General features: G+C 49.0%; 7 protein-coding genes across 7 annotated transcripts; all 7 read right to left on the bottom strand.

The window, feature by feature from the left end:
- Positions 1–1,018: 1,018 nt before the first annotated feature.
- On the bottom strand, positions 1,019–3,122 carry F5B22DRAFT_336824 (thymidylate kinase-domain-containing protein). Its single transcript, XM_047970862.1, has 3 exons — positions 2,013–3,122; positions 1,746–1,854; positions 1,019–1,670 (listed from the first exon to the last, which is right to left on the bottom strand). The coding sequence occupies exons 1-3, from the start codon at positions 2,659–2,661 to the stop codon at positions 1,100–1,102; spliced, it is 1,329 nt and encodes a 442-aa protein (XP_047834753.1). The 5' UTR covers positions 2,662–3,122; the 3' UTR covers positions 1,019–1,099.
- A 695-nt stretch (positions 3,123–3,817) lies between these two features.
- Positions 3,818–5,646, bottom strand: F5B22DRAFT_336867 (uncharacterized protein). The gene is made up of 3 exons (XM_047970863.1): positions 5,434–5,646; positions 5,189–5,367; positions 3,818–4,974 (listed from the first exon to the last, which is right to left on the bottom strand). The coding sequence occupies exons 2-3, from the start codon at positions 5,271–5,273 to the stop codon at positions 3,827–3,829; spliced, it is 1,233 nt and encodes a 410-aa protein (XP_047834754.1). The 5' UTR covers positions 5,274–5,367; positions 5,434–5,646; the 3' UTR covers positions 3,818–3,826.
- A 2,142-nt stretch (positions 5,647–7,788) lies between these two features.
- F5B22DRAFT_336937 (uncharacterized protein) lies at positions 7,789–8,399 on the bottom strand. Its single transcript, XM_047970864.1, has one exon. The coding sequence runs from the start codon at positions 8,302–8,304 to the stop codon at positions 7,984–7,986; it is 321 nt and encodes a 106-aa protein (XP_047834755.1). The 5' UTR covers positions 8,305–8,399; the 3' UTR covers positions 7,789–7,983.
- A 3,736-nt stretch (positions 8,400–12,135) lies between these two features.
- Positions 12,136–12,988, bottom strand: F5B22DRAFT_337057 (uncharacterized protein). The gene is made up of 2 exons (XM_047970866.1): positions 12,719–12,988; positions 12,136–12,651 (listed from the first exon to the last, which is right to left on the bottom strand). Exons 1-2 carry the CDS (start codon positions 12,900–12,902, stop codon positions 12,437–12,439), a joined length of 399 nt encoding a protein of 132 aa, XP_047834756.1. The 5' UTR covers positions 12,903–12,988; the 3' UTR covers positions 12,136–12,436.
- Positions 12,989–13,219: 231 nt separating this feature from the next.
- F5B22DRAFT_633515 (uncharacterized protein) lies at positions 13,220–17,465 on the bottom strand (the record flags this gene model as incomplete). The annotated part of the gene is made up of 11 exons (XM_047976843.1): positions 13,220–13,994; positions 14,050–14,110; positions 14,171–14,514; positions 14,563–14,670; positions 14,722–15,349; positions 15,407–15,644; positions 15,703–15,827; positions 15,963–16,709; positions 16,779–16,839; positions 16,978–17,146; positions 17,311–17,465. The coding sequence occupies 11 exons, from the start codon at positions 17,463–17,465 to the stop codon at positions 13,220–13,222; spliced, it is 3,411 nt and encodes a 1,136-aa protein (XP_047834757.1).
- A 770-nt stretch (positions 17,466–18,235) lies between these two features.
- F5B22DRAFT_337030 (major facilitator superfamily domain-containing protein) lies at positions 18,236–20,876 on the bottom strand. The gene is made up of 3 exons (XM_047970865.1): positions 19,564–20,876; positions 18,836–19,495; positions 18,236–18,706 (listed from the first exon to the last, which is right to left on the bottom strand). The coding sequence occupies exons 1-3, from the start codon at positions 20,165–20,167 to the stop codon at positions 18,456–18,458; spliced, it is 1,515 nt and encodes a 504-aa protein (XP_047834758.1). The 5' UTR covers positions 20,168–20,876; the 3' UTR covers positions 18,236–18,455.
- Positions 20,877–20,955: 79 nt separating this feature from the next.
- On the bottom strand, positions 20,956–24,313 carry F5B22DRAFT_589761 (dipeptidyl-peptidase-like protein V precursor). The gene is made up of 5 exons (XM_047973760.1): positions 23,842–24,313; positions 23,734–23,785; positions 23,441–23,679; positions 22,276–23,385; positions 20,956–22,128 (listed from the first exon to the last, which is right to left on the bottom strand). The coding sequence occupies exons 1-5, from the start codon at positions 23,910–23,912 to the stop codon at positions 21,423–21,425; spliced, it is 2,178 nt and encodes a 725-aa protein (XP_047834759.1). The 5' UTR covers positions 23,913–24,313; the 3' UTR covers positions 20,956–21,422.
- Positions 24,314–25,093: the final 780 nt, after the last annotated feature.

The following is a 25,093-nucleotide window of genomic DNA, read 5'->3' on the forward strand; positions in this document are numbered from 1 at the left end:
TTGCACTGCTGGTCATACTTATAAGAACGGAAGGTTCCCCTTTATTCAAATAGTAATTAAATAACACCCATGCAATACAAAAAGAGCATTTCTTCAGTCTTTTTGGGTAATAATATGTCTGCAGTCTCTAGTACGTAGACGGGATAACAGCAAGCCTACCCCCGTCAAGGTTAAAGATCGTGCCATTGCAATAGGCGCCAGCCTTGTTTGTGAGATATGCTGGCAACACTCATAGTCAGCTATCATACTATATCAAGGAGGGCGGTAGATGTTTAGATATACCCGGGCTTGAAATACCCAGTCCCCCGAACATCTCAAGTATTACCGGGAGATTATATTCAGAATGCGAATCTACTCACAGATTATGCCCGCGACCTCGTCTTTTAGTGCCAAACCGTCTAGCTGGTATGAAAGTACGAGCGTGGCACTGCTGCCCAGACTCATGCTAGGGGAGCCAATCAGGGGAAGAAAAGGTGAGCTTCAGACCGGCGGACCTATGCCTCTAAAATCCGTCAATGTGAATGGGAAGTTAGCAAGTAGGGCAATCACTCATATCTAGATACTTCTTACTTCATAAGCGAGCGCATATGAACATGATCATGGGTTAAGAGAGGCGTGCGATATTATGTCCTGTTGGACAGGAAAATCTTGGTGACAAAAGAAGTATAGACCATCAAAGAATGAACATCGGACTGACCAGGATTACCGCAAAGATATTGTAGGCTCTGAAGAGTTTCGCTTAAGCATAATTTGTAGCTCAAAAAGCGTGCACCGGGACTATGAAAGGGCTTGGTGAGGGCTTGTTCCCATGATCTGCTGTGACTGACGTCTTCCGTTGCATGACTGGGTTGAAGCTTAAATACATTAGTCTCCATAGCATCTGTTAGTCGTCCCACATGAGTGAGGGTTGAATTGCCTTCTCTGTGGCTACGCTTCATTATAAGTAAACATGATTATTTTTGTGTTTCAATAGCTTGGCAGCTTAAGGAGTTATAATGGCCAAGACCGTCCATCAGTATGGTCGGCGATAGAGAGTGCAGAGATCAAGTTGTATATACCGCTCATTATGATGTACATAATCATATCACTTCGCCTCACCTCATTTCACGGTCCTGACAGACCGTCCCTCCTCACCCCTCTCGACGGCCTCGATACGACCTCGGACAATCTCCCAGACCTTCTCAGCAAGTTCTTCCACACCCACATCGGCATCCACAATCTGGATGTCCTCCTCCTCCTGTCTGAACTCGCCCTCGGCCTCCGCGTCCCCTCCCTCGCGATCCCTGGCCGTACTGCTGTTCATGCCATTCCCAAACGGCACCCTCTCGTTCCTAGACGGGCCCTTGCCGTTATTAGCAGCGCCCTTGCTGCCGCTCACAGCGGGTCCCAGGTCCCCCATGCTCAAGCCCCAGAAAAGCTCCCGGACGCGGCGCTGCATCTCGCCCTTCTCATAGACCTCGCCGCCCCATCCACCTCGCGATCTAGCCACGGATTCCTCGAGGTCAAGGAATAACACCATATCGGGGCGCGGGAGACCAAGCTCAGGTGCCTTGGCCCAGGACAATGAGAGCGAAGGCAGTTGTTTTGCGGCGCTGTAGACGATGCCGCTGTGGTAGAAACGATCACAGATGATGGTGTGGCCGGCTTCTAGCTCGGTTCTGATCTTTTGCCTGTGGACCGGGGGCATGAGATAAAATGGATAGGTAGGGTTATAAATAAGGTAAAGAGAAGGGCAAAATACTTACGCTGCTTCCCACCGGTTCGCACTGAAGAGCAAATGTATAACATGATCTTCTATCTCTGCCTCGCCTTTTAGGTATGAATCTATCATCTGGCCAATAGGCGTTGTCCTGTCTAGAAAAGTTCAGCTTCTTACTTCCACTAAATCTTTTCTCGAGTGTTCCAAGCTGACGTGATATTGCGTCTAGATTATAGGGGAATCGGAGAGAGAGAGAGCTGATTTCCGCCTCTAAAAGCAAGATACTGCGAAGTTACTAGTTCATTGAACTTACCAGGAAATCTCATAAACTTGACCTCTCTCCCACTCTCGATACACCGCAACTGTAATAGTTTGGCCTGTGTCGTCTTGCCAGCGCGATCCATACCCTCAAAAACTATAAACGCACCCCTCACAGGCGGTTTCTTTTGCTCGCTCTCATACTCAATGCCATCCATGCTGTCTTCTTTCTCTGGTGAGCCCTCGTCGTTTTCCGGCGCCGTTTCCGGTGACGCCTGTGGTGGGATTGTCGCCTGCGCCGGGTTCTGCGAGATCAGCGGCGCGGCGAGCACGGGTCCTTGCGTCGGCGTCAGCGTCGGTGTGTGGGGAGTAACTGCGCCCACGTTCGCGACAATGCTGTTGCTATTCGGCGCTGAAGATGCAGCCGTAGCTGCGCCGGGCGTACTTGGTACTTCGTTCGGTTCTGCCACTTCTGGAGCGGGTGATCTATTGCCCGCCGACACGATGCGCTGAGCATGCGCTTCCTGAGCCTGAGCCTGGAGTTGTGCCGAAGGCGAGGGTGAGGGTGGTGATAATGGATCTTCTGGCGGTGGTGGAGAGGAAGGCGAATCTGGTCTTTCGGTTTGTTCCTTGGGTGATGACTGCAGCGCGACAGCTGATGAGGCAATGGTCGCAGCAGTGGCGAGATCGTTGATCGACGCCATTCTCTCTCTCTCTCTCTCTCTCTCCCACCCACACGCGTCTCCGTTCCCGTCTTATATGGTAAATATGGTAAGCACCTGTCTCAAGGCTAGCTGATCTGGCCAAAGGGCTCGCTGCAAGCTATTGTGTCGCTACTCCACGTGACAGGGCCAGCCAATGAAGATATATGCTGGCGTATATTTTTTGTAGATATGGACGACCTAAGATGCAGCTGCGAGTTTGCCGGCAAGGGGTAGACCCCACGAGATAAGCGTGCCACGATGAAGGGAGCTTCAATGAGAGGTAAAGTGGGTCGATGAGAGCGGGCGCGAGATGCCACACGGGGCTACACGATGGTTTATTGGATGCTGACGCTGGGGAATAGACACTACTGATGTCTGAGACGCAGGTAGCATTCATTAGTTTTACGCAGTGGTATGATGCACATCATGATCGGATCATGGCGACGTCTCCCACCGCGCTCTCGGTGGAGCTCTGCTAGAGCTCTGCTAAACCTTCTTCACTCGGCCAGCTTATGTAAGGAAAGGCAATGTAGGGAGTGTTTAGTGGGTTCCAAGCGCCGTTGAACCACGGCTCCAATGAATGGCCGCTACCGCCCCTATCGTGACGCAGCATGTGTGCTTTGAACTCAGCAAGCGCGCGACTCATCGTGTAATTGGGTAAGCCCTATGAGATTGTAGCATTGTCCTGTTGTCATACTTTGATCGTCGGGACCATGTCCCACATCTGTCTAGGCTCGATGCGTCTCGCGAAGCACAACTGCTGATGTTTGTCACAGAGTAAACATAGTATTGTGCGAAGGTCTCACGGCATCCAGTATCTATAGCAATCAGGACCAGTATGTACCAGCAGAAGACCAGAGAAATGTGAACAAAAGCAAAGTGTCTTTCACTGCTGCGAAACAAGAAGCTCTACGGGCTATGTATGTACAGAGAGCCAAAAACAAACACCACAAGCCAAGTACATAACGCCGAACCCAGAATCAACGCCAAATATTCCATTCCATGCCATTTCAGTCCCTCCAAACTCCATAGATCCCATCAACGCTGTTCTGCCTCTTCGCCTCGCTATTATATAGCATTGTATATTAGGTTTCAATCAAGTTCATTCACTGCTCAGCTCATCAACTCATCAAACCGATGTCCGTAGGGTACATATTCTCCTCTCTTAAGAACATTCCGCAGCTGCCTCTGTCTCATCTTTTGCACTGCTGCTTTCCCAAACCTCGAAACTTTCACCAGTACCTTCCAATGGCTCAAGCAGTGCAGCGCCAGAAGCAGGGGCGTCTGTCTTTTGCATCAGCTCCTCAGCTGTAGGGTTCTCTTCTGAGAGATTGCAGGGTTCGGCGACAGAGCCCGCCTCAACTTCGCCATCAGCAGGGGCTGAGGTACTCGCCTCCGGAACAAAGTTCACTTCATTCGGGATAGGTTCATCATCGTCTTCGCCGGGCACAATAACAATAGAGTTCTCATAACAACCCTTGGCGTAGTACTGTTTAGGGTCCATTTCGCCGAGCGGGTTCCTTTCCTTCTCAACCACCATGTCGTCATCACCGGCAGCAAGTCGTGCAGCACGTGGGCGGGAGGTTTGGGAGACATCGTCTACGGGGGGGATGTTTTCCTTGCCCTCCGCGCGTTCCCGCTGGCGCCGGCTTTCACTTTCCTCGTCTGAGCTGATGTCCAAAACGCAGGTACTGTGCTGGAGAAGGTTTGTCATCTCTTGTTCTTCAGTATCTTCATGGATATCAAAAAACCACGATGAGTTCATCTCGGGCTCATGTAAGCCACTGAAATCAGACAGCGCCGAAGATGGCTTCTTTGAAGTTGAAACATCGCTACGGCTGGTATAGCTGGAGATGGTTCCCTTGAGAGCAGCGTCAAGCGAGAACGGGGCCGCCGAAGACCCATTAGAAAGTCCAAAGACAGGCGGGTCAATCCGGCTAAAAGAACTGCCGTTCTTCCGAGACGATAGAATACCTGAGCGCTTGCCTCGAGTGGGAGACCGCCCAGCTGGTGCGGAAAGGGGAGAAGACCGGGCAATGCTTATGTTGAGCTTGGCAGCCGGTGACTTGGGATTCAAAACGTTGCGCGAACGAGGCGCGGCGGCCTTTGGAGAATTTGAGACAGGTAGGTCATTGGTACTGGCAGATTTGGTCAGGAAGAAGGTTGAAGGCTTGACGAAGGAGCCCTTGGAGGAATAGAAGCTATCAGCGCCTTTGGCGCGCTTAGCGAAGAGCACTGGGTCGACATTTTCAGAGTCGTCAGACTCGGCCACGTCAGAAGCCTTTCTTTTCACAGGAGACGGGCTTGAGATTGCTATCTCACATGTTAGCTTGTATCTCAGACTAGACTTAAGAACTCTGATACTGTGGGCAGGATATCGGAGTCATTGTGTTCACCGTGCGCAAATGAAGGGATGGATAATACTATCAGTTGGGAGGGAAATGATTGAGCATGATTACAGGACGGAGTGACTGATGTGGGATCAAGGCAAAGGATGCAAATCGAGACTGAACCTCAGTTTACTCACCATTTTGTCTATTCTTTAGACTAGTTAGGGTGTGTAGACGCGCTTCATTGAGCGGCGCAAAAGGTTGACGAGCGATGGCAGCCATTGCGAAGTTAAATGTGTGCACTTGGGTGATGTCGCTTGCTGCCCAATGAGTAATAGAAAGTGTTAATTGAAGCTTCGAATGGAGACAGAACCAGCTGGGTTCGAAACGGCTAATGAGCAACCAATTCTACAGTGAATTGATCTGAGGTGCGAGAGCTAACTGGTACAGTATGTCCGACAAGACAATATGTGTGTATGTGTGTGACTGTGAGCAAGCCGATAGCCAGGAGGACTTGTTTGTTTGTTTTGATCCTGAATTGGAGGCGTCTCTTGATGTCCTTAAAGCGAGCGAAGCTAGTAGCAAAAGGCAGGTTCACCTATTGTCGAAAGAGGGGGAGTAGAAGGAAAAGTGGCGAAAAGGTGTGAAGGGGATCGCAAGGTCTTATTGCGTGCCGGGCTGCTTCCGTGGCAGTGGTCGTAAAGGAGGGTGGTCGCGAATTGAGAGGCCTAGGACGAGAACGCTGGGATGGGCGGACTGGAGGTGGACGCGGGATGTGGCTACAGGCAGGAGGTATGTAAGAAGGTAGACGTCTTGGAATATGCACGTCAAGAATAACAGACGTTGACGGTGTCGGGAAGCGCCAGATGTTAGAGAGCAAGAGGACAAGACGACTGGAGCACAATGGCTGCAGGCTAAGACGAGTCTAGTGTGCGTGTGTGTGTGTGAGTGTACTGTTGTTCCTTGAATGGCGTAAGCAAGACCAGCCTGGATGGGAAGTGAGTGAGTGAGTGATGGGCAATGTGTGATGGAGGAGCGGAAAAGAGAGAGTGGGGGATGATAGCACAGAAATAGGCGACGGGAATTGAAGGTAGAGAGACATTCAGAGGAACTCGAATGCTTGCCATTGCCAACTTACCTAACTACTGTACAGTCCCATCTGCAAGGGCGAGATGATGAAGTGGACTTTTGGGCTTTGGGCTCTGGGATCTGGGCACGGAGCACACAGTGTCGGTAGGTAACTAGGTGCCTTTTGCTTGGGGACGGTACCTGTATGATCCAATGCTTTCTCTCTGTCTGTCTGTCTGTCTGTCTCCTCTCTTTTTGCCCTCTCTCTCTCTCTCTGTGTGTGTGTGCCTCTATGTCTCATCTGTCGCTCTCACTCGCTTGGCCTGAGACGAGGACAAATAGCAAGCAACGGACAGGAGGTCGAAGGTACGCTGTATGCTAGTATCATGCAGCTTATAATAGGTACAGCACTAATGCCTGTAGCAGCAGCAGGGAGGAATGGATGCACAGTATCTAGGTATCCCCAGGCGCAGGGAGGAGGGCTGTTGGCGTGTTATGGACGCGTGATGGTGTTGGCGTAGAGAGGGTGGATCAGAGCAGAATCAGAGCACAGGACAGGTCGAGATGGAACAGAATGGGCCAGGATGGGCCAGGACAGGAACACCGACGCCAATCAGATCCTGGGAGGGGGGCAAGGACGGCATTGAAGCACCTGGCAGACCTGGGCAGGCGGGACAACGTGCTGTAAGTAGATGGTGTAGTGCAGTGTACAGTAAACAGGGACCGGGCAGTGGGCAGTGGGCAGCAAATAGCACCCCTTCACTGCACTCCAAGCGCTATAGCATGGGCGGTATAGCCCTGAAATCGGGTGATTGATTGCTTCGATCGCTACGATTCCGGGAGGTGTTTGCATGAGTACCTACATGTACCTACCTACCCAAGTAGTACATACCTACATATTCGTACCTCCTTTGTATACTTATGTACGGAGTATAGAGGTAGGTTTGGCAGAGTGAGGTACAACATGGCAGAGATCACAGTATGGTACGGGCCTGCACAGACACAGCTCGACAGGTCAGGCACAGACATCCCGCAGACATCCATTCCTGCAGCAATGGTCCAACACCAGCTGCGATTCTGAACTGATCGAGCCAAGGGAGCCGGCCCTTGACCGCATTCGGGGCGCGACGGGCGCGCGCTGTGCAGGGGGTTTAATGGGCTCGATGGGTTTAATTAGTCGTCAAGACGTTGATTTGCCCGTCCCCCTCTGCCACCGGCGTCAAATGCGTCAAATGCGTCAAGCGGGTCTCACGCGCATCCTACAGTGAGTACATACCTACGCCTACAGTACTATGTAAGGGAGCTAACTGTACATATAGAAAATGGCACAGGTGGTAGGAAGCCAATCATCGCGTCGACATGCCAGCCCAGGACCATTCAAGAAACGAGCGCAGGGAGGGGCCAACGGGGCGGACCCGTCGTTATGTTGTATGAGGGCGCCCGACGACGACAACCCCAGCCCAATCGGCGCGCTCGTCTCCTCCTCTCCCGCCCACCTCCAATACGCTACACCTGCACTGGCCACTTCGAGCATGACGCTGTGACGGCTTTCGTTTCTACGCGTTAATGGGCGGGCGCTGGGCTGCAGGGGGCCGAGTTCGCCGTGTCACTCTACCACTTTACACGCTCTTTCGCGTTCATAAAGAGCTGCCTCGCTCCCTTTCGTGTCACTGGTCGTGTCCAGTCAGCTTCCATTGGATCTGACACCGACTATTACTTATTAGTACCGGACCGATCTCAATTGATCAACTATCGACCAGACATGGCGCCGGGAAGGACCCACGTTGAGATCAAAGTCTCGCTCTTCATCCCAGTGTCTCAAATCGGGCCAATCTGGTGCTCTTTGATCCAGATTGCAAATTTCAGTTTTTACACGCCTGGCTTTTAGTGAGAGCTTTGGTGCGACGAGCAAACAACATCACATCTAGTCAATGTGATCATTGTCATTTGAAACCCATGTTTGCCCGGGTTTGGTGCCATGATTGACAAGAAGGCGGTGGATAGTAAAGCAATGACAGGCTTTACGATGAAGCTCACGGCGCTCTATCGGGTGAGTGTAGGCTTGAGCAAAGGGGGAACGCGCATGGCTACCCACAGTTGGCCCAATGTCTACATTGTGTGCAAACGCGGTCCCCAACCTCGCGGCCATAGCTATCAAGCCTATCAAGCCTATCAAGCCTATCAAGCAAAGCACAGCCCATGAACTCGCATGACTATAGGTCGTCATGCTAATCAGTGGTCTCATAGCAAGGCCTCGCTTGTGTTGAAGTTCGGAAGCGCCGAATATCCAGTCGAGTGTTGGTCATAGGGCGCCGGCATTATCTTGTTGCTGCCCTCTGTGTTCACTCAAAACGGGCGGAAGCCTTGGACCGTCACAAGAGACCTCTTCCGAAACGACATAGCACCCCAGCTGTTGAAACAAATGACATATAAATTCACTTTGACATATTTGTGTGCTCTTTCCGCTTCCGTGGCCAAACTACTTCGTATGGCTTGGTACAAGCGCTTGAGTTGTCATACATGTATGGCCTAGCTGAGCAATTGCGCCACTTCTGTCGTCCATTCCTATTAGTAGATACTTCGGCGATTGCTTGACGATCTCTGTAGAACACCGGTAGAGAGGTGTTCCGTACGGTGTTAGGCATTCTTGTCGTTAGATTCGCATGGTCTACAAACAGATCGCCTAGTACAGCGGCCCGGAACCCAGTTTCAAGGTGGAACGTTAGAAGATGGTATCCGCTGGCCCGTGACTTCAACCTGTCCCCCAATACGCCGAAATTGGGGGCAGTGAGTGGCTGTATCGAGTTGGCCAGTCTAAGCTAAGCCTTGATGGCCTTGACCTATCATGAAGAGCTGTTCAACATTGAAACCCTACTCGCCTATCTGGGCACACAGCGCACCACGACTGGATATTGTTTGCCTATGCAACTTTCGGCCCCCAATGATTTAACGAGGTCCTACAGGTAAGGAAGAGCTGGCTTGCAATGCCGTACACGTCATCCCCTCTTTGCCACTCAGAGCTGCCTTGGAAGAAGGATACCCATCTGGTTATTCGAAGGTCAAAGAAGTATTCTACGGCCCTGCATTTCAATCTGGTCTCGTGTTCTTGTCGTATCCAACCTTATCCGCTTGCGATTTTAAATCAAGATGGCCTAGACCAGCCGCCCCAGTAACAAATGCAAGAACTTCATACTCTTAACGTAGGCTGTGCCCATCGCAATGCAACTTCGGATGTGATCCGCTCTAAAGTGGTGCTCTTCCAGGCTCCTCTCTTGAGATGACACGGTTCTCCAACTCCCGAGTCTCCACAATTTCCTCGGCATCGACAAGTCCGTTATGAGACGTGACTTTAGTCCCGCTCAATGTCCGAGAAAGCATTTCATACTCTCTAGATATACGATACGTTTCACTTCAATTTCCGATAGATTCAATGATAGGGATGATGTATTATAGTCGATTTGATGATTTGATTCAACTGCTTGCTAGGTACTTCGGTAATATGTTGTTCGATACTTTTAGCATCGTCAGCTCCCTCAGCATACATTAATACTGTCTGCCGCCACTGTATTGCATGTAGACCAAAGTGGACGATGCAAACCGAGTCTTAGATCCGTACTCGATTATAAAACCACAGTATGTGTTCAGAAAGTCTAAATTTGACAAAGCTACATTGTGTAACGTAGCTGATAATTGTAACTCCTTCATAACAAGGTAAGACAATCATGTATGTATGAACCATGGGCGACAACGATATTGCGCGAAAAGGCCATAACTTCACAAAATACCTAGCTACCTACTGATTTTCTTAACCAAGTGATTTGGTGGAACTACTGTGCCCGCCTTGAATCCAGTTCAACTGACGGGGGCTTAGTAGACTTGTGCTAGCAACAATTTCTGCACTGCTGTAAACGACTCGCTTCCTCAAAACTTAGGCAATGCACAGTATAGGATTAATTCTTAACAAGCGACTGCCTGGGTATATTCATTCCAACAATACCTATGAAGTCAAAGAGCGCCAGATTCCAAACCGGAGCCCATAAGCCCAAACGGCTTGTTGTGAGGGGAGAAATCGATGAGAACCACAAGCGCACGCACAGGCGTCGCGGAGAAAACTTCGTTGGTCCACCTCTACATCAACCACGACTTGCAGGCGGGATCCTGTCGACCCACCCATGCACATTGATCCCTTTTGATAATCCGTCCACGTGTATATGGTAAAGCAACACGTTCATTAATAAAGTAAATATACCGGCTACGCCGAGACGGAGGGGGTAATAGAGTCTGCGGCAGGCCAAAAGTGGCGAGAAACTTGCATTCAATAACTTCAGAAATAAAAATTGTGTCCACTCTTGTTGGAGAGCTTGATCGGGAAATACTGACATAAGAACCTATTGAAACGAGTCGTGTTACTTCGCTTGCTGAGGATGATGTTTAATCGACTGTGACAAAGTGACAATGACGTTTTAGCCTAGGCTTCAATTATCAGATTTAACATATCAATACTCTTCTCACTCTAAAAGTCTTACGTTCTACAGTGATGCTATAGCTACTCAGAATCACTATACGGGCGTAAGTAGGCACCTACTGTTATATCATAAACAGCGTAACTAGTTATGCCCTTCGCACTCTTCACAGAACACACATCTAGACACAATACCACCTTGCATGGCTAGGTGATAATTACAGAACTGGGGCAAGGTAATGCGAGATTCCACCGACTATGCAGGGAATATGATATGCCCTCATTCATCTAAGAGCTAAAACTCCATCTTCCACTCAGCGCGGATGACAATTTGTATAGCATCAGCCAACCAAGTTTCTATACTTTGAACAGCATAGACCCTCTGACAGTTAAAATGACGAATACAAACATTGCTTCGTGGAACGATTATAGAGCAGCGCCGCCAGCAGTTGTCCCGCTACTCGACCTATGACACTACTCACCTTTCCCCAGGATAACTTTATGACTCAAAATACTGCACTTGTTTTGTATGTACGACCATACCCTCCGGAAAACTCGGGATCCCGTCTGCTCTCCCCTAGATAAACCGGAGAGGGCCGAATCAGTAGTTGGGTCGGTGACGACCAGCGAATCCTTGGTGTTGTACATTTTTGCTCCTTTTCGCGCTTCTTTGCCGCGATATTTTTGCTTCTCTCTTAGATTTATTTCTCATCATACTTATCCTATCCAGTTTTCTTTCTTAGTCTCCGTATGGCATTCTAATACTCGTGGCGTGTCAAGTTTATCGGCAACTCCATTACGTTGAATGTCTTTAATCGGAGAGCACTCTCACAATAGTAGCGTGGGCTATACATGCCATAGGATGCCGTTGATAGGCTGGGAATATACTATGATCCTACGATAAGCATCTTTCCAAGCAGCTGAGTGATAGAAGTGGCGGAGATGCAACCAAATATGACTCCATCAGATTCCATATCCCATAGGTACTAGCCAGGAGAGGAGGTAAGTCAACTTTGTATATACGATAAGTAGTAGCTGTCATTAATATTAATTAATCTTCTCTCTTTATGTGATAGTAACATACTAATAGCAGAGTTACCAATGTTGCTAACTAATTGAGAGGCATTATCATTAACGCTTTATGTTAGTGTTACACGCACATACGCTGTGCCAGCTGAATATGCAGTTCGCCTTGCACTTCGGCCGTACGAAAGGCCATTGCAGGCTATTCATAATCCCTCAGAGACATGCAGGCAATATTGGAAAGTGAGGTTATACAGACTTCGCTTCTTAAAACAGAACCCAGAGACCTAGGCGGTCTGGGCTGGCAGACTAGTTGTATATATACACATAATTAGTCCTAACATGACCAAATTTCGGCTGCGAGAGTAGCAACGACGTCACTTTGCGTAAGATGTGTGCATCCATATCTGGAATTGAATTTGTTAGGTATGTGAAATTGCTAAAACTGCTCCCCCTTTGGTATGGTAAAATAAACTTTTTTCTTTTCTTTTCTTTTCTTCCATTTCTACGATACTACCAAGCTGAAGGTACGATATAACAACAGGTTCAACAAGATATTATCTAGATACCAACCAGTTGCCTTTTGTCAGTATTATTCTTCCAACCATTTTTGATTATAGAACTACCAAATGGTTTAATAGAAGCCTGGATAGAGGTAAAGAGTCTTGACATTGATGGCTAAAGCCTGGGATGTGACGATGCTGCTAACAGAATGGCTAACATACAAGAGAGATATAGAGTAAGAGATCATAAGCATGTAACTAATACTGACTATTATACGAACGAACGAACAAAATTTTACATGAAATAGCCGCCGGAGAAGCTCTCGTAGCCAATATTCCCAATAGTTTTCTAAAAGGACAAATTGTCTTACAAACCTTATGAGGATCACTCAGCCCTCAAGTTCTGGTAAATCATTCACATTGCGTGCCAAGGACGATTTCTCGAACGAATCTCGACTAAAAGGCGGGCTGACCGGCGTCTCACCTCGCGAAGGCGAAAAGGACATCGATGTAGATGTTGTAGGAGTAGTGCTCCTGTTAGATGGATCAGTGCTGATGAAACTTGGCTGTCGCTGAATTGTTGAGCGGTTGTTCATAGAGACGACTACATCGGTGTTAGTATAGCTTGATAACAAGTATGAAATATCTAGGTGGAATAAAAGGCCAATTACCAGCTTGATGCACGCCGCGGCCATCCTCGGATATCAGACGCCTCGGGAAGCCGCTGATTGGAAGGACATGGATACCACTGGAGTATGGAGCACCCTGTAGGCAAAGGGATATCTTGACTTCTGAGTTCTCCTGCGTTGCATTGATTCGTAGATGATCCAGCTGAAAGTTACCCTGGAGGTGCATATCTTGAAGCACCGAATTCGTGAGAACGATTTGGTAAACTCGTTGCTATGTATACCGGGATTAGTCATCATCATTTTGAGTACGACACTTGGATTACCAGGGCACGGCAGAGGACAACTTACAGCTGCGTCATCTAGACCTATTTCCTCGATGAGAAAATAAGGCTCGAAGTCACCGTCAAGGACCGAGATGAGAAACCATGCCAAGGCCTTGATCTCAGGAGAGTGCGGCCGGAACCTACAGAAGATTGACCCTACGTTCTTGTTAGGTTTGTGTCATAGAATGCGATGCAGAAGCAGATGATCGGATTTTCTACGTTAAGGGAGAGGAGCCGCACCAGTGCATGTAAAACCGAAAGAACTCTGTTTGACACTCGCTATGTCTTTCTCGAAAAAGAAAGTGCTTGCCACGAGCCTGTGCGCAATCTCAACAAGTTCCGCTATGTTCTGTCGCAGGACATCACGCGCTTCCCGCTCGACGTCATCAAGTTTTGCTACATCGTCGAACTTCGGCAGTTTCGAAAATAGCTCCGGGCAAACACGTCTATATCGCCGGCGGACTGACGTCCTTCGGCTGACGTGTGTAGTCAAGAAATTACCCCACACTTTCTCGCTTAATCGCTGATCATAAAGGCGATCTGTTTGACCAGCTATTGGATTGTTGAATGTTAGCAGCATCGGCGCCTGAGGATTACGCACAATGTAGCCACTTGCGGCATTCTTATGTCCCAGAGAATCCGATGTTGTAGACCCGGAAGGGTTCTGGCGCTTGTAATTCCCCATACCGCCTCGGCCCTGACGGATCACTGTGCTTGGCATTTGATTTGTTGTAAGAGAGTCATTAGTTGTGGTATACAGGGACGTCGGGCTGCCGAGCTCGGTTTTGGAGGAGTCACCAATATTACGGCCTGAGCCGATAGAGAGGACCAGATCAGGTGGCGTATCAGCCATGTCTTTCCAAATTGCTTTTGCCTCATAATGGGCGACCAATATGGGACACATGCATTGCGTCCCACCGTTCGCATACTCAATATCAGTTTCGGCTTTCTTGAAAGGGGAAAACAGCGGCGCTGTAGCCGTCGTTGCACGAGCGCTTAGGTCAACGATTAGTCTGCTATCATGTATACATGAACGATCACCGTACTCACGCTTCCCATATGCGTATCTCATTAGATGGTGTATCTGAACGAGAGAAGTGATAGGGTACACCTGAGAAATTAATCATTAGTGAGACAGTGATTGGATGCAGTACGATACTAACTAACTTACTTCCTTGTGGTAGGTCGGGGCGATTATAGTTAGCAAAGACAACATCTTGGTGAGCTGCCGCAGTTGTGGCAGTGATGGCAACCTTAGCTGAAGTTGCAAGCCAAGAACGATGAGATACAGCTCCGAACAGGGGCTGCTCAGATAGATATCGGCGGAGAGCACCTTCAAGTGGCTGTGTTTTGTATAGACTCTTATGGTATAAGGTCGACAATGCCTTAGAAAGCGGTAACTTTGATATGCCCCTGGTTATGTAGGATTCATGGCAGAGATCCTTGAATTTCTCGATAGCGGAGCTAACGGACCATTTTTTCACACCCAGGGCAATGGCAATGACACCACCGAAACTGGGACAGTGGTTAGCTAGGACCAGACTATCAGTTGCCTCAACTTACTCTGTCCCTACAATCAGGTCGAAAAAGAGCTGAACTGGAAGGTCAGGACCCAGTATCTTCTCAAGCTCTCTCAGGACATGGAGCTGTATTATCCCACGAATTCCTCCTCTGCCTTTGCGTTAGCAATCTGATCGAGGGTCTTGAGGGCGAGTGACGTACCCATCTAAACATAAAGTTCTGATGCCAGCAAATCTCGGCTTCGTCGTGACAACCCAGGGCGGGCTTGAAATTACATCGCGTACGTGTATTGGGCATCGGCTGATTTCAATGGTGGTCCTCGAAGTTCTACATCCGTATATCTCGACGCACGAGAGGCAAAGCACATGCCCACAAGGCAACGCGCATTCAGGAAGCTCTCTTAAGCAGCAGAGACACGATGTGTAGCTGATGAAGTTCATAGCGGAACCTAGGTTATTGGAATAAAGCTCATTTAAGTGCTCTTGGTGTAGCAAGGCGGCAATTTCGAGCTCAGATCTGTCTGGAAACTCACGCGCAAGCCGGAAACTAGCAGATTGAACCTGAATAAGGCTTGCCCGTAGAATATGCTCCCATTGGGGTTGGAAGATGGCGACATTGAAGCTGGACTGGTAATCTCCGTGGCCGATGATTTTGCCCTGCTTGTTCTGATGGCCTTTGGGGTTGTGACCCAGCTTGACGTTGCAGCAGCGGCCAAGCTCACCGAGTGCTTGGTTCTCGAAGCTACAAGGCCAATACAGCTCTGAAAAGGTGTGCATTGCCCCGATGCATGACTTGGCATAACGGTCATCCAACAATCGACTGATGGTTCCTTCAATACAATATCTTAGCTAGGTCAAACTTGGCTGTGTAGGACAGTTGAACATACCTGGCAGTTTCTGCCTAACGGCGTCAAGCATTATACACGATGCTATCATCGGCCCAATGACTCGGAATATCTGTTCCGCATCATGCCTCAGCGGAACATGAGGAGCACTCTCCTTTATCAACACTGCAAGACTGAGAATGTTTCCCTCGAAATTCCGCGAGACGGGGCTGTGCCGAAGCATCTCTCTAACGAAATCAAATGGTGTGTTGAGGTCTCGAGTGAAGTGGTCAAATGCCGCCTACCATCGGGGTCAGCCAATCTTGAGCGTATTCAAATAGGCTACCAAACTACCATACCATCAAGTAAAAGTGAAGTTTCTCCGTGTTAGCCTGCATTCGCACCAGTTTCTTTTTCGCATGTGATGCAGCACACCGATCTTTGATTAGATCAGATAACTTACTAGCCTGTTCGTTCATCAACACTATAGCAGGAAGATCAGCATGTTTTCGATACAGGGCTACACAAGAAACGGAAATAGGGTGTCTTATAGTACGTGTGGTTTGGAATTGTCTGCTATGTGCTATAGGCGTTCTCCCTGATACACGACATGACTTACTGTAGGATCCCTTATAAGGCACTCGAACAACGCTAATCGAGGCATAATAGCACTCAAGGAGCTCCTTGGTAGTATTAAGATACCTCCCCCGTTGGCGCCAAATTTGGGCATACTGCTGAAGAACGGGCTCCCGATGAATTGCACCGCTGATGTCGGATAGAAACATTTGCGTGGCCTTAGTGACATCCCACTCCTTTTCATCGACATTGACGTCTGTGGCATTCAGGCATATAATACAATGCGGAAGCACGGGCTGGTTGATCGACTTGTCTATAGAGGCAGCACCCCATTTAATCAACTTGTGCAGCACGGTCGATTCGAATGAACGGGCGTTGCGCAACACAAAACAAACCACGTCTGAAAATATGTAGAGAATCCTCGGATATAGCTGGCTGACGGCAAATTCGCGTTTCTGGGTTTGGGGTGTTTGTGCCCATTCAATCCTTCTTGATGCTGCGTATCGTCGTGTGTAGTTGGAGGTTGGGTGTGATGACGATGACACAGGGTCTTGCGCCTGTCTCAGCTGCTTGGGCGCAGCCTCGCCGCCACTGAGGCCTTCACAGTCAACAAAAAGCAAAGGACTTGACGCGTGCAATGTGGAAGGGTCCGCGTAGAGGTGCACGTCACCCGTAGTCGAGATTCGGTCTTGATTAGACGACGTTACTGGAGAGTAGTACTTAGACCCTTGGGGTGATACTAGGTCCTGGCGATCAATAAGCAACTTGATCAGAGTGCTTTTCCCAGCACCTACACCAAATACATCAGCACATCTCGTTGCCATCGGTACATCTCTTGATGTTGCAATGTCGCGCATACCTGTCTCGCCAATAAATGATGCCAACTGGGGATACCGCTCGCCTGTCTCCTCCGTGTGTGTCTCAGCCATTATGGCAGCAAAGCGCCCATAATCGGTAGCAATAAGTCAGTTGGGTTCATCTATATTCAACAATATAAAGCCTGCTGGATTATCCAAGCAGAGAAGACCTAGGAGCCCGGTCAGGTAGCTTCAATACACACCGTATAGCTGGGGATGATTTGACGCATCGCGACCATATCCGAACCACGTTGTGTCTTGATCTTCTAGTAATTCGGCTTCGTGTTCTTCTTCCGTACGCATCGGCTCTAAAATTTGACGGAGCCGACCGACCACAAGCGGATCGGCTTTCTCATGCGGCTTTCCATTCCTACGAAACAAGGACGTTGGTTAGTTAGTTGACGTACGCAGGCTGGTTGCAACAATTCTGATGTTGGGACAGATTTCACGCTGCGGGCTTGCAAGCTCCATAGACAGCGACTAATAGGTTACTACTCCAAAGAAAATTCCATATCCGACAGGTGACTGACTAACCATCCAACAGCACCAGGCGTGTGCAAGATCCATTTAGACCAGCAAGTGTCGCAAAAAGCGAGGTTGTTACATTGTATGCAAGTAAAGGTGATCTCGTCCACGGTGGCACACGTTTGACACGGGAGCGGCGCTGGAAGAGCGAGCTCTGCTGTCATTGTGACTGAGTAGTCGGTCGTTGAGCGCCGAACCCACGGCGCGTAACGGAGATGGTTTGGAGATCACGGCCGGGCACTAGAGGATTCTTGTACGTAATTCCGGGAAGGGAGAAGGGCAACGATCTTACTATAATACTCTCCCGAATGGTTGGGCTGACGTACCCGGCCTTTCCCCTCAGCTGGCCGTTTGAGCTTGCCCAGCCGCAGAAAGATGCCCACCCCCTTTGAACGCCGACAGGGGTGGCGCACTTCCCTGTGCAACCTGGAGATGCAGACAGATACAGGCGAGACAGGCGCAAGTCTAGCGATGTCTGGCTGAGGGGCGATGAGGGATTGGCATCGGGATCGCTCTGGGCTTTCGGATGATTGGCTGCCCGCATCGCACGCTCGCCGCTCTTATCTCCGTTTATTGCTGCGCACGTCAATTGCCTGTCCATGTTCATTGCACCCTCTGCTGCGATGCTACGACGTAGGTAGCTGTCTGGCAGCCGTTCGCTGCATTTACTGTGGGATGTAGGATTCAAGGACTGGGATTCTGATACGGACTCCATGCTCCTATATACGGTATCCTCGCCTCTTTCTTGGCGGGGAGATGACGAGTACCTCTACAACACACAGGGCCACAATGTGCGATTCTTGCTTTACATACTAAGTACTATCTGTAATGACAATGAGCTCTCGGAGGATCGCTCGCTCAATCAGCGAGGTCCCTAAGCTTGCATATGAATAATCAGTTCGGGATCCATGGACGACTATTGATCGCTGGTAATCCCCGATGAATGTTACGTGGGGCAAGTATGGTAACACCGCAGTATTAACGCAATCTCATAAACCATCAAGCATCGATCTCGAGATTGGTTCATCTTACTACGTCCCATCTTGACGGACGAAACGTCTACCTACTTTGACGTTCAGTCAGGGCCGGGCCGGGCCACGTCACGCCGTCAACAACGAAGCTCAGTTCCAATTCATTTCGCGCGTACATATCTCCTAGTACGTCGATGCTGCTCTTTGCCGAAGTCTGGCTCCGTAGCGCCATATAACAAACGGGGCTGGTAACGCGAGAACGAGACTGGCAAAAGCAATGGTGCTATTACCCCACCCATATCCAAGGGCACCATACAGACTCGGCACAAAGAGGGGAAACAGAAATGCTGCGAGGCTCTTCAGAAACTGGGTGGCCGCAATAGCACTGCTAGTGTGCTCAGGATACGCGTCGATGACATATGCTGATAAAGCCACTGTGATACTCAAAATCAGTCAAGTCCTCAAAGATATGAACATTTTGAGAGATGCTTGTCATGACAACAGCCCCAGCAGCCTTTAAATTGGCCACGGCCGCGACGGGAATGAAATTGCGCACCACTTACGTCCAGTGAGCTGACCTCCAAACATATTAATAAAGATACCAATATCCACTGCAATCCAATGAACACGCGCTTGCGCTGTCCAACCATAGATGAAGAGACCTATGGGGCTTATGATTGCTCCGGGCAACGTCAATGGTATTCGAAATTCGGGGATGTGCTCTCCATCGTTAGAACGCGCCTTCATGTAACGGAACAGAGCGTCCATTAGCTGACCACCAAGCTGCGATCCTGCGATCTCGCCCAAAGCACAGGCAATGTAATGGAGCCCACCAATTGCCACAGGCTGGTGATAGTAGGAGGTCCATAGATCTGCGAAACTGGAGATGACGATATACAGAGTGCCGTAGCCGAGGGCCGAGACTATGGCAGTTAACTGTATAAGTGGGTGGAAGGCGAGAAGTCTCAGCGGTCTGGACAAAGCTTGAGCGGCAACTCGAGCCACCGACTGTTGACTAACTTGCCTCTCATACTGGGTGTAATACCGTTCGTTGCCCGTCTCCTTACGTAATCGGGAAACTCTTCTGTTGAGGATCAGAGGTGCAAAGGTCTCACGGAAGACGTCAAATGAAACCGCAATCATGACGCCTTGAAATATAGATGTTGACCAGAACATCCATCGCCATGTTGTATACTCTGCGATAAAACCACCGAGAATAGGCCCTGCCCGATAGTACAGTTAACCTCAATACCTCCGCAGCTAATGTCAGAGTGGTTTATGAGATACCTACCTACAGCGGCTCCAAGCAAAGGGATGAGCAGGTAAACGCTGAGTGAGCGACCACGCTCTTGTGGTCGCCACAGGTCGTTTAACACGCCACCTGCCAAAGAATAGATAGCGCTCGCACCAAAACCGGCCAGGAACCGGGAGGCAATCAACAGCTCTTTGGTGTTTGCGAATCCACATGCTATATTCCAAGCAAGGAACCAGATATTAGAGGCATGCAGAATGACTTGGCGACCATATATCTCAGACAGAGGGCCGATGAATAGCGGGCCGAAGGCAGTTGCGAGGAGATAGATCGAGAGTGAAAGGGCGGACTCAGTCGAACTCATGTTCAGCTCCTTGGCTATCGTTGGCAATGCTGGTGCCATAATGGTAGAAACGAGGATGCGATTGAAGCCAGTGGCGGATAGCACATCCGTTATAGCCCATTTACGGCCCTTGGGCCAGGCTTGGGGGTTGTCAACATCGTAGGGTTGATCGAAAGTGACCAGAAAAGGGTCAGACTGCTTCACATCACCAACTGGGACCGGCCCATTCTCAATTGCTGCAACTGGGGTGGGTGAAATAGTTTCCAGGGCGATTGCATCGATATTATTCGCCGCCGCCATTTTCCAGGTTTATCTAATGGGTGCTTCCGACTTAATTCTCGCGGTAAGGTTTGGGGATTCAAGACACTTGTTAGCTATGTACCTATATGCTGAACCCAGTAAGGCCTAATATATGGGTGGAGCACTGTTGCCTTCGAGAGAACTTTGGAGAGGGAGAGGGCTGATTTATTGTATCATGCACCATAAGGAGGGACTTTATGATTTTTCGATGTGGATCACGGCAGAATTGGAGCAACGAGAAAGACGGCAGTCTTTATATCAGAAAACGTGTATAGCAGTCGTCATAGAACTCCTTTCTTCTTTTAGCAAGAACAAGGACGACATCGGAGCGAAAGGAGACGGAATGTGTATGATGCCTTGAGTACTGTGTCATCACCATACCCCGGAGTGAAAGTTTTGCCGATCACCAACCAACATGTAGCTTCAACTCTGGGAAAGGCGTCTCAAATGAGAATAAGTGAGACCAGAAAGCTATCACTCCTCTTTCGGCCCATTTGGCCGAGGGTTACTGGGTATCTGATTGGACCTGGGCTAACAACCTGATGACTATTAAGCAAGGACATGCGTGACTCAAGGCTTGTCTTATCAATCAGATCTAATCAGATCTTTCACACCGCCCCATGAAATTAGTATAAGCACAGTATTACCACGGGCTAGGGAGAAATAGGCAGCTCGATTCTATCGCAATACTTAGTCATCATGATCCTCCCGAGAGTCTACAGTACAAGACGATTGTATTACTATGAGTGAATTTCCCAATATTCCGCTGCTTGAGTGTAGAAGTGAGCGATCAATTCAAATGAGTCAGACACTAGAACGCCTGTAAAGCATACTACCCTAACATCAAAATCGATCTATAGCATTGCAAGAGTAGAGGCCAGTTTAGTAGTTGCCTGGGATCGGCGGAACTGGTCTCTACACAGGTACCTAGGCAATATAGGAATATACCCTCTATTTGCACTGTACGTTAAAAAAAAAGACACCAAGGATCATGCTCGTCTCACATACTAGTATCTAACGTCTGCGGTTCACTCGCGAGAACATTGGATGATGAGATCTTTCCATCGTTACAAGGGCTCTGTTCTCAAGAAGCTCCGATAGTCACGGTGGTAGCTCGGTCGCTAACATGTCGTTTCAGTATTCAAGGCGTTCACTTGATTATTGAATTATTGAATTATCATTTTCCGAAGCCATCTACGTACACGCCGTAGTGAGCTCTCAGGCACCTCTACTTGATATTTTCCCGGTCTGAGCATTACTGATGGACTACCCCGTCTTGGATGAGTTCTTCATCCAGGCCGACCCAGTGCCGGATCCAATTGTAAATGCTGGTATGCCACAGCAAGCTGTTGTGACGCTCGTTAACCCAGTGAGTTTCGTCGGGGAAGCGAAGGAATCGACTGGGGACACCGAGTCTCTGAAGAATGTTGAAAGTCTGTAGGCCTTCAGCAATAGTGACACGATAGTCGCCGTCACTGTGGATGATGAACTCGGGTGTCTTGAAGTTGCGCGCGTACGTCAAGGGGTCCCAGAGTTCATAGTTCTCCCTGTTCTCCCAGATGGTACCATTCGCATCATGCTCGATAAAGTAGAGCTCGTCTGTCGCATACGCGCCTACTTGGTTGACCTTACCATCGTGGCAGACAAGAGCCTTGAACTCGCGCCCTAGATCGTGACCCTGTATCCAATTTGTCATATAACATCCGAAGCTAGCCCCGGCAGCGATTGCCCTGTCTGTATCTACATAAGGGACATTGTGTTTCAAATGTTCGAACACCTTGACCAGGTCAGTGTACGGTGTTCCTCCCCAGTTGTTTTGAATCTTGTCTGTGAACGCTTGGCTATAACTCGGTGATCCTGTAAACTGGACAGTAGTCACAACGAATCCCTGCTCGGCCCAGAGACGGAGGTTCCATCTAGTGCTCCACGTATCACCTTGGGTTGACTGAGGTCCTCCGTGGCTATGGTGTTTACTGTCAGCAATCATGCTCTATCATGATGATATATATGCATCTCACAAACGGATCAGTTTGCCAGGCAGGATTGCTTAGACGGGGCGCTATGGCCGTGTCGGTAACTAGGAACAGATAGCCCAGAAATGCACTTACATAATAAAAGCCAAAGGGTACTTTTTTTTGGCATCAAAATCGGTTGGGTAGAACATGAAAGTCTGAATCTGGTCGCCGTCATCATTCTCAACCCAAAAGTTCGAGACAGAGTCAGGTTTGAGTCCTTGCAGTTCCGGATCGACTTCATTAGCTGTGAAGAGAACCTTTTTCCCTTTTCCTGGAGACTGGGTGTAGAACATGCGACTGGTCCAACTAGCTGAAGCAGACACTAGGGCGCTTCCACTAGGCAGGATGGCAAAGTCGACCACTGTCGTCTCAGGGCCAGTGAAGTTCTTCGGCACAAATGAATATTTGGCGTTGGCTGGGACAATGAACAGACGTGTTGAAGCGTGTAGCTCAGAGGCTACCCACAAGTTTTTACCATCAGCACTCCACTGAAACGCGGAGGGACTCGAATCCCAGTTTTCAGCTACGGTTGAGATTTTTGATTTGTGACCGTTGATCGTCGCGACGTACAGCTTGTTACGGTCGGACTCGTAAGTAATACCGTCCTGCTGAACGTACGCAAGCTTTTTGCCATCTGGAGACCATCGTGGAGATGAGCTGGCACCCTTCGCCTTGCGAGGAGCCGAGGATCTAGGGCCGTTAACAGGGACAGCAATCTTGGAACCATCATGCGGAACTACGTATATGTAGCTTGCCGTATGATTCGCCTTGGACAGCTCAGGGGCTTTCGTGAGGAAAGCAACAGTCTTTCCATCTGGTGACAGGTCATAATCACCCTGGTCCCCAAAAGGTTGTACGGGTGATTCGGGGCGAGTAACGGGGGCGTCGATTCCCAGTAGAAGGTTCTTCAACTCGCCTGCCAAAGAGTAGCTCTTCTTTTGCGAGTTACCGGGCACTTTTTTGAGCGAAAGCTTACCGCCGAAAACAGCATATCGTTCAGGGGTGAGATAAGTATCCCAATGCCTAATATAGTTTGCATCGTAGATCACACCAGAGGTCAATGGTGCGGTAACCAGTTCAGAGTTATAAGCTGATCCGTCATCCCAATGAGTAAGGGCATTGACGATGAAGTTGATGTCGCCGGATTTCGTCTGCACGGCCTTCAGCCCCTGGAAGGGTGCCCCTAGGGATGCAACAAGGGTGCTGTTCAATTCTAGGTGAGTGCTTATTCGGCGGCATAAAGTAGATGATTACGAACGGTGTGAATTTCGCCCCCAGATCAGCCGTATAGAGAGTCACGCCACCCGCGACCTCGTCGTTGGTGCCGTTGATGTACAGAATGCTGGTGGACGTCTTCCCGACCCAAACAACCTCGGATACTTCAGAGCCGAACGGTGCGTCTTTGATATTGCCGCTGGCCACATCCAAGAGGTGCCAAGTTGTGGAAGTCTTTGAAGCATCCCAGTCGTAGCTTGTGGACGAGAATAGAGCCAATTTCTAGAGACATATCAGTACTGAATTTTGGCCCTTCGGCAAAATTCACAGACGTACTCCGCTAGGATTAACATTAGCAGCACTTCGGCGCGGGGCAGCGAGCATTCCCCTAATGTCAGTGTAAGTAATTGACCATCCACAGAAGAGAGATCAGTTACAACATACTCAATAGTGAGGGCGCTTGCGACGGGCATCAGGATGCCAATGGCAAACGCGGCTACTCTTTTGAACGCCATATTGATCTCCTACCAAGAACTGGTGTCGTGCTCAGCGGTCAGTGGGCGTGCCTAGAGAATGAAGAAGCCCAGTCATAAGGGGCATTCGGGGAGGCAGAATATATAGCTGATCGATGCTGATCATTCGACGCTAGATCCAGAATTTCCACGATCCAGGATGTCGGGAGGGGCATGCATGGTGTGGCTAACAGAACGAAGGTGAACATACCTTCTTTTGCATGCCAAGAGGCACGTCTTATGGTGTGCGAAGAAACTCACCTGCCATTTCGAATGATGCCAAGTGCTTAGCATATCGCCTTGAAGCTTGGCCTGCTTATTCTCATTTCATTCTGTTATCGTGTTTTCAGTCGCACTGATACATGATCTATTGGATTTCCGTACCTGAACAGGTCTCACCTAGGTAAAGATCTGAATAGGAAGCTCGGTCTTGCGAAAGAAAATTCTAGGGTAGGCGGTGCTTTCTTGGAAATACGCTACAAGAGCTCGAAAGCATAGGTAGTGCACCCTCTCCTTATAGGTACCACAAATACGCTTTTTCACTTTCAATTTGTTCACAGAGAGATGAGGCGAAAGCTCATATTGAAATGATCGAGTCGCTTCAGCATGGTTACTATGTCATCAGCCGCGACTAAATACTGCCAATTCCGCATAGTTTGATACCACCCACACTGTCAAGGGTAAAATTGGATTCTGAGAATCGAGATAGAGGTATATACTAAATACCATGTCAGGGCTGTCACCTACATTGACTAGAGAGTGGCATATAGTAGGTAGATGGTCTACGACGTCTAAGTTGTTGACTTCTCGTCGTCAAACGTAGTAATCAATCACTACCATCAATTGATAAAGACGGAGATACTAAATTAGGGATACGGTTGGTGTTAAGATAACTCAGTACTGATCTAGCATTAAGCAACATCACTAACATTCTCAAGTAGACATAACCGTTATGTATGTGGTATATCCCCAAAGTCAGTTCGATGGTACCTGTCTTATATCTTCCTGCCTTCGGGACGACGCCTAAGCTTGACGCTAATAACTCCACTTGCATGGTGAACTAACCAGATGAACAAATCCGATTGGGAGGTCGAGTGACAGTCCACGCTTTTTTGTGTAGAATAATAAGTCACATCCTAAGTGGTTCTTACTTTATGGGGACAGATTTAGATGCAAGTAACGTA

This window comes from Xylaria bambusicola (genome assembly GCF_022495145.1).
Source record: "Xylaria bambusicola strain CBS 139988 unplaced genomic scaffold F5B22scaffold_4, whole genome shotgun sequence".
NCBI classification, from domain to species: domain Eukaryota; kingdom Fungi; phylum Ascomycota; class Sordariomycetes; order Xylariales; family Xylariaceae; genus Xylaria; species Xylaria bambusicola.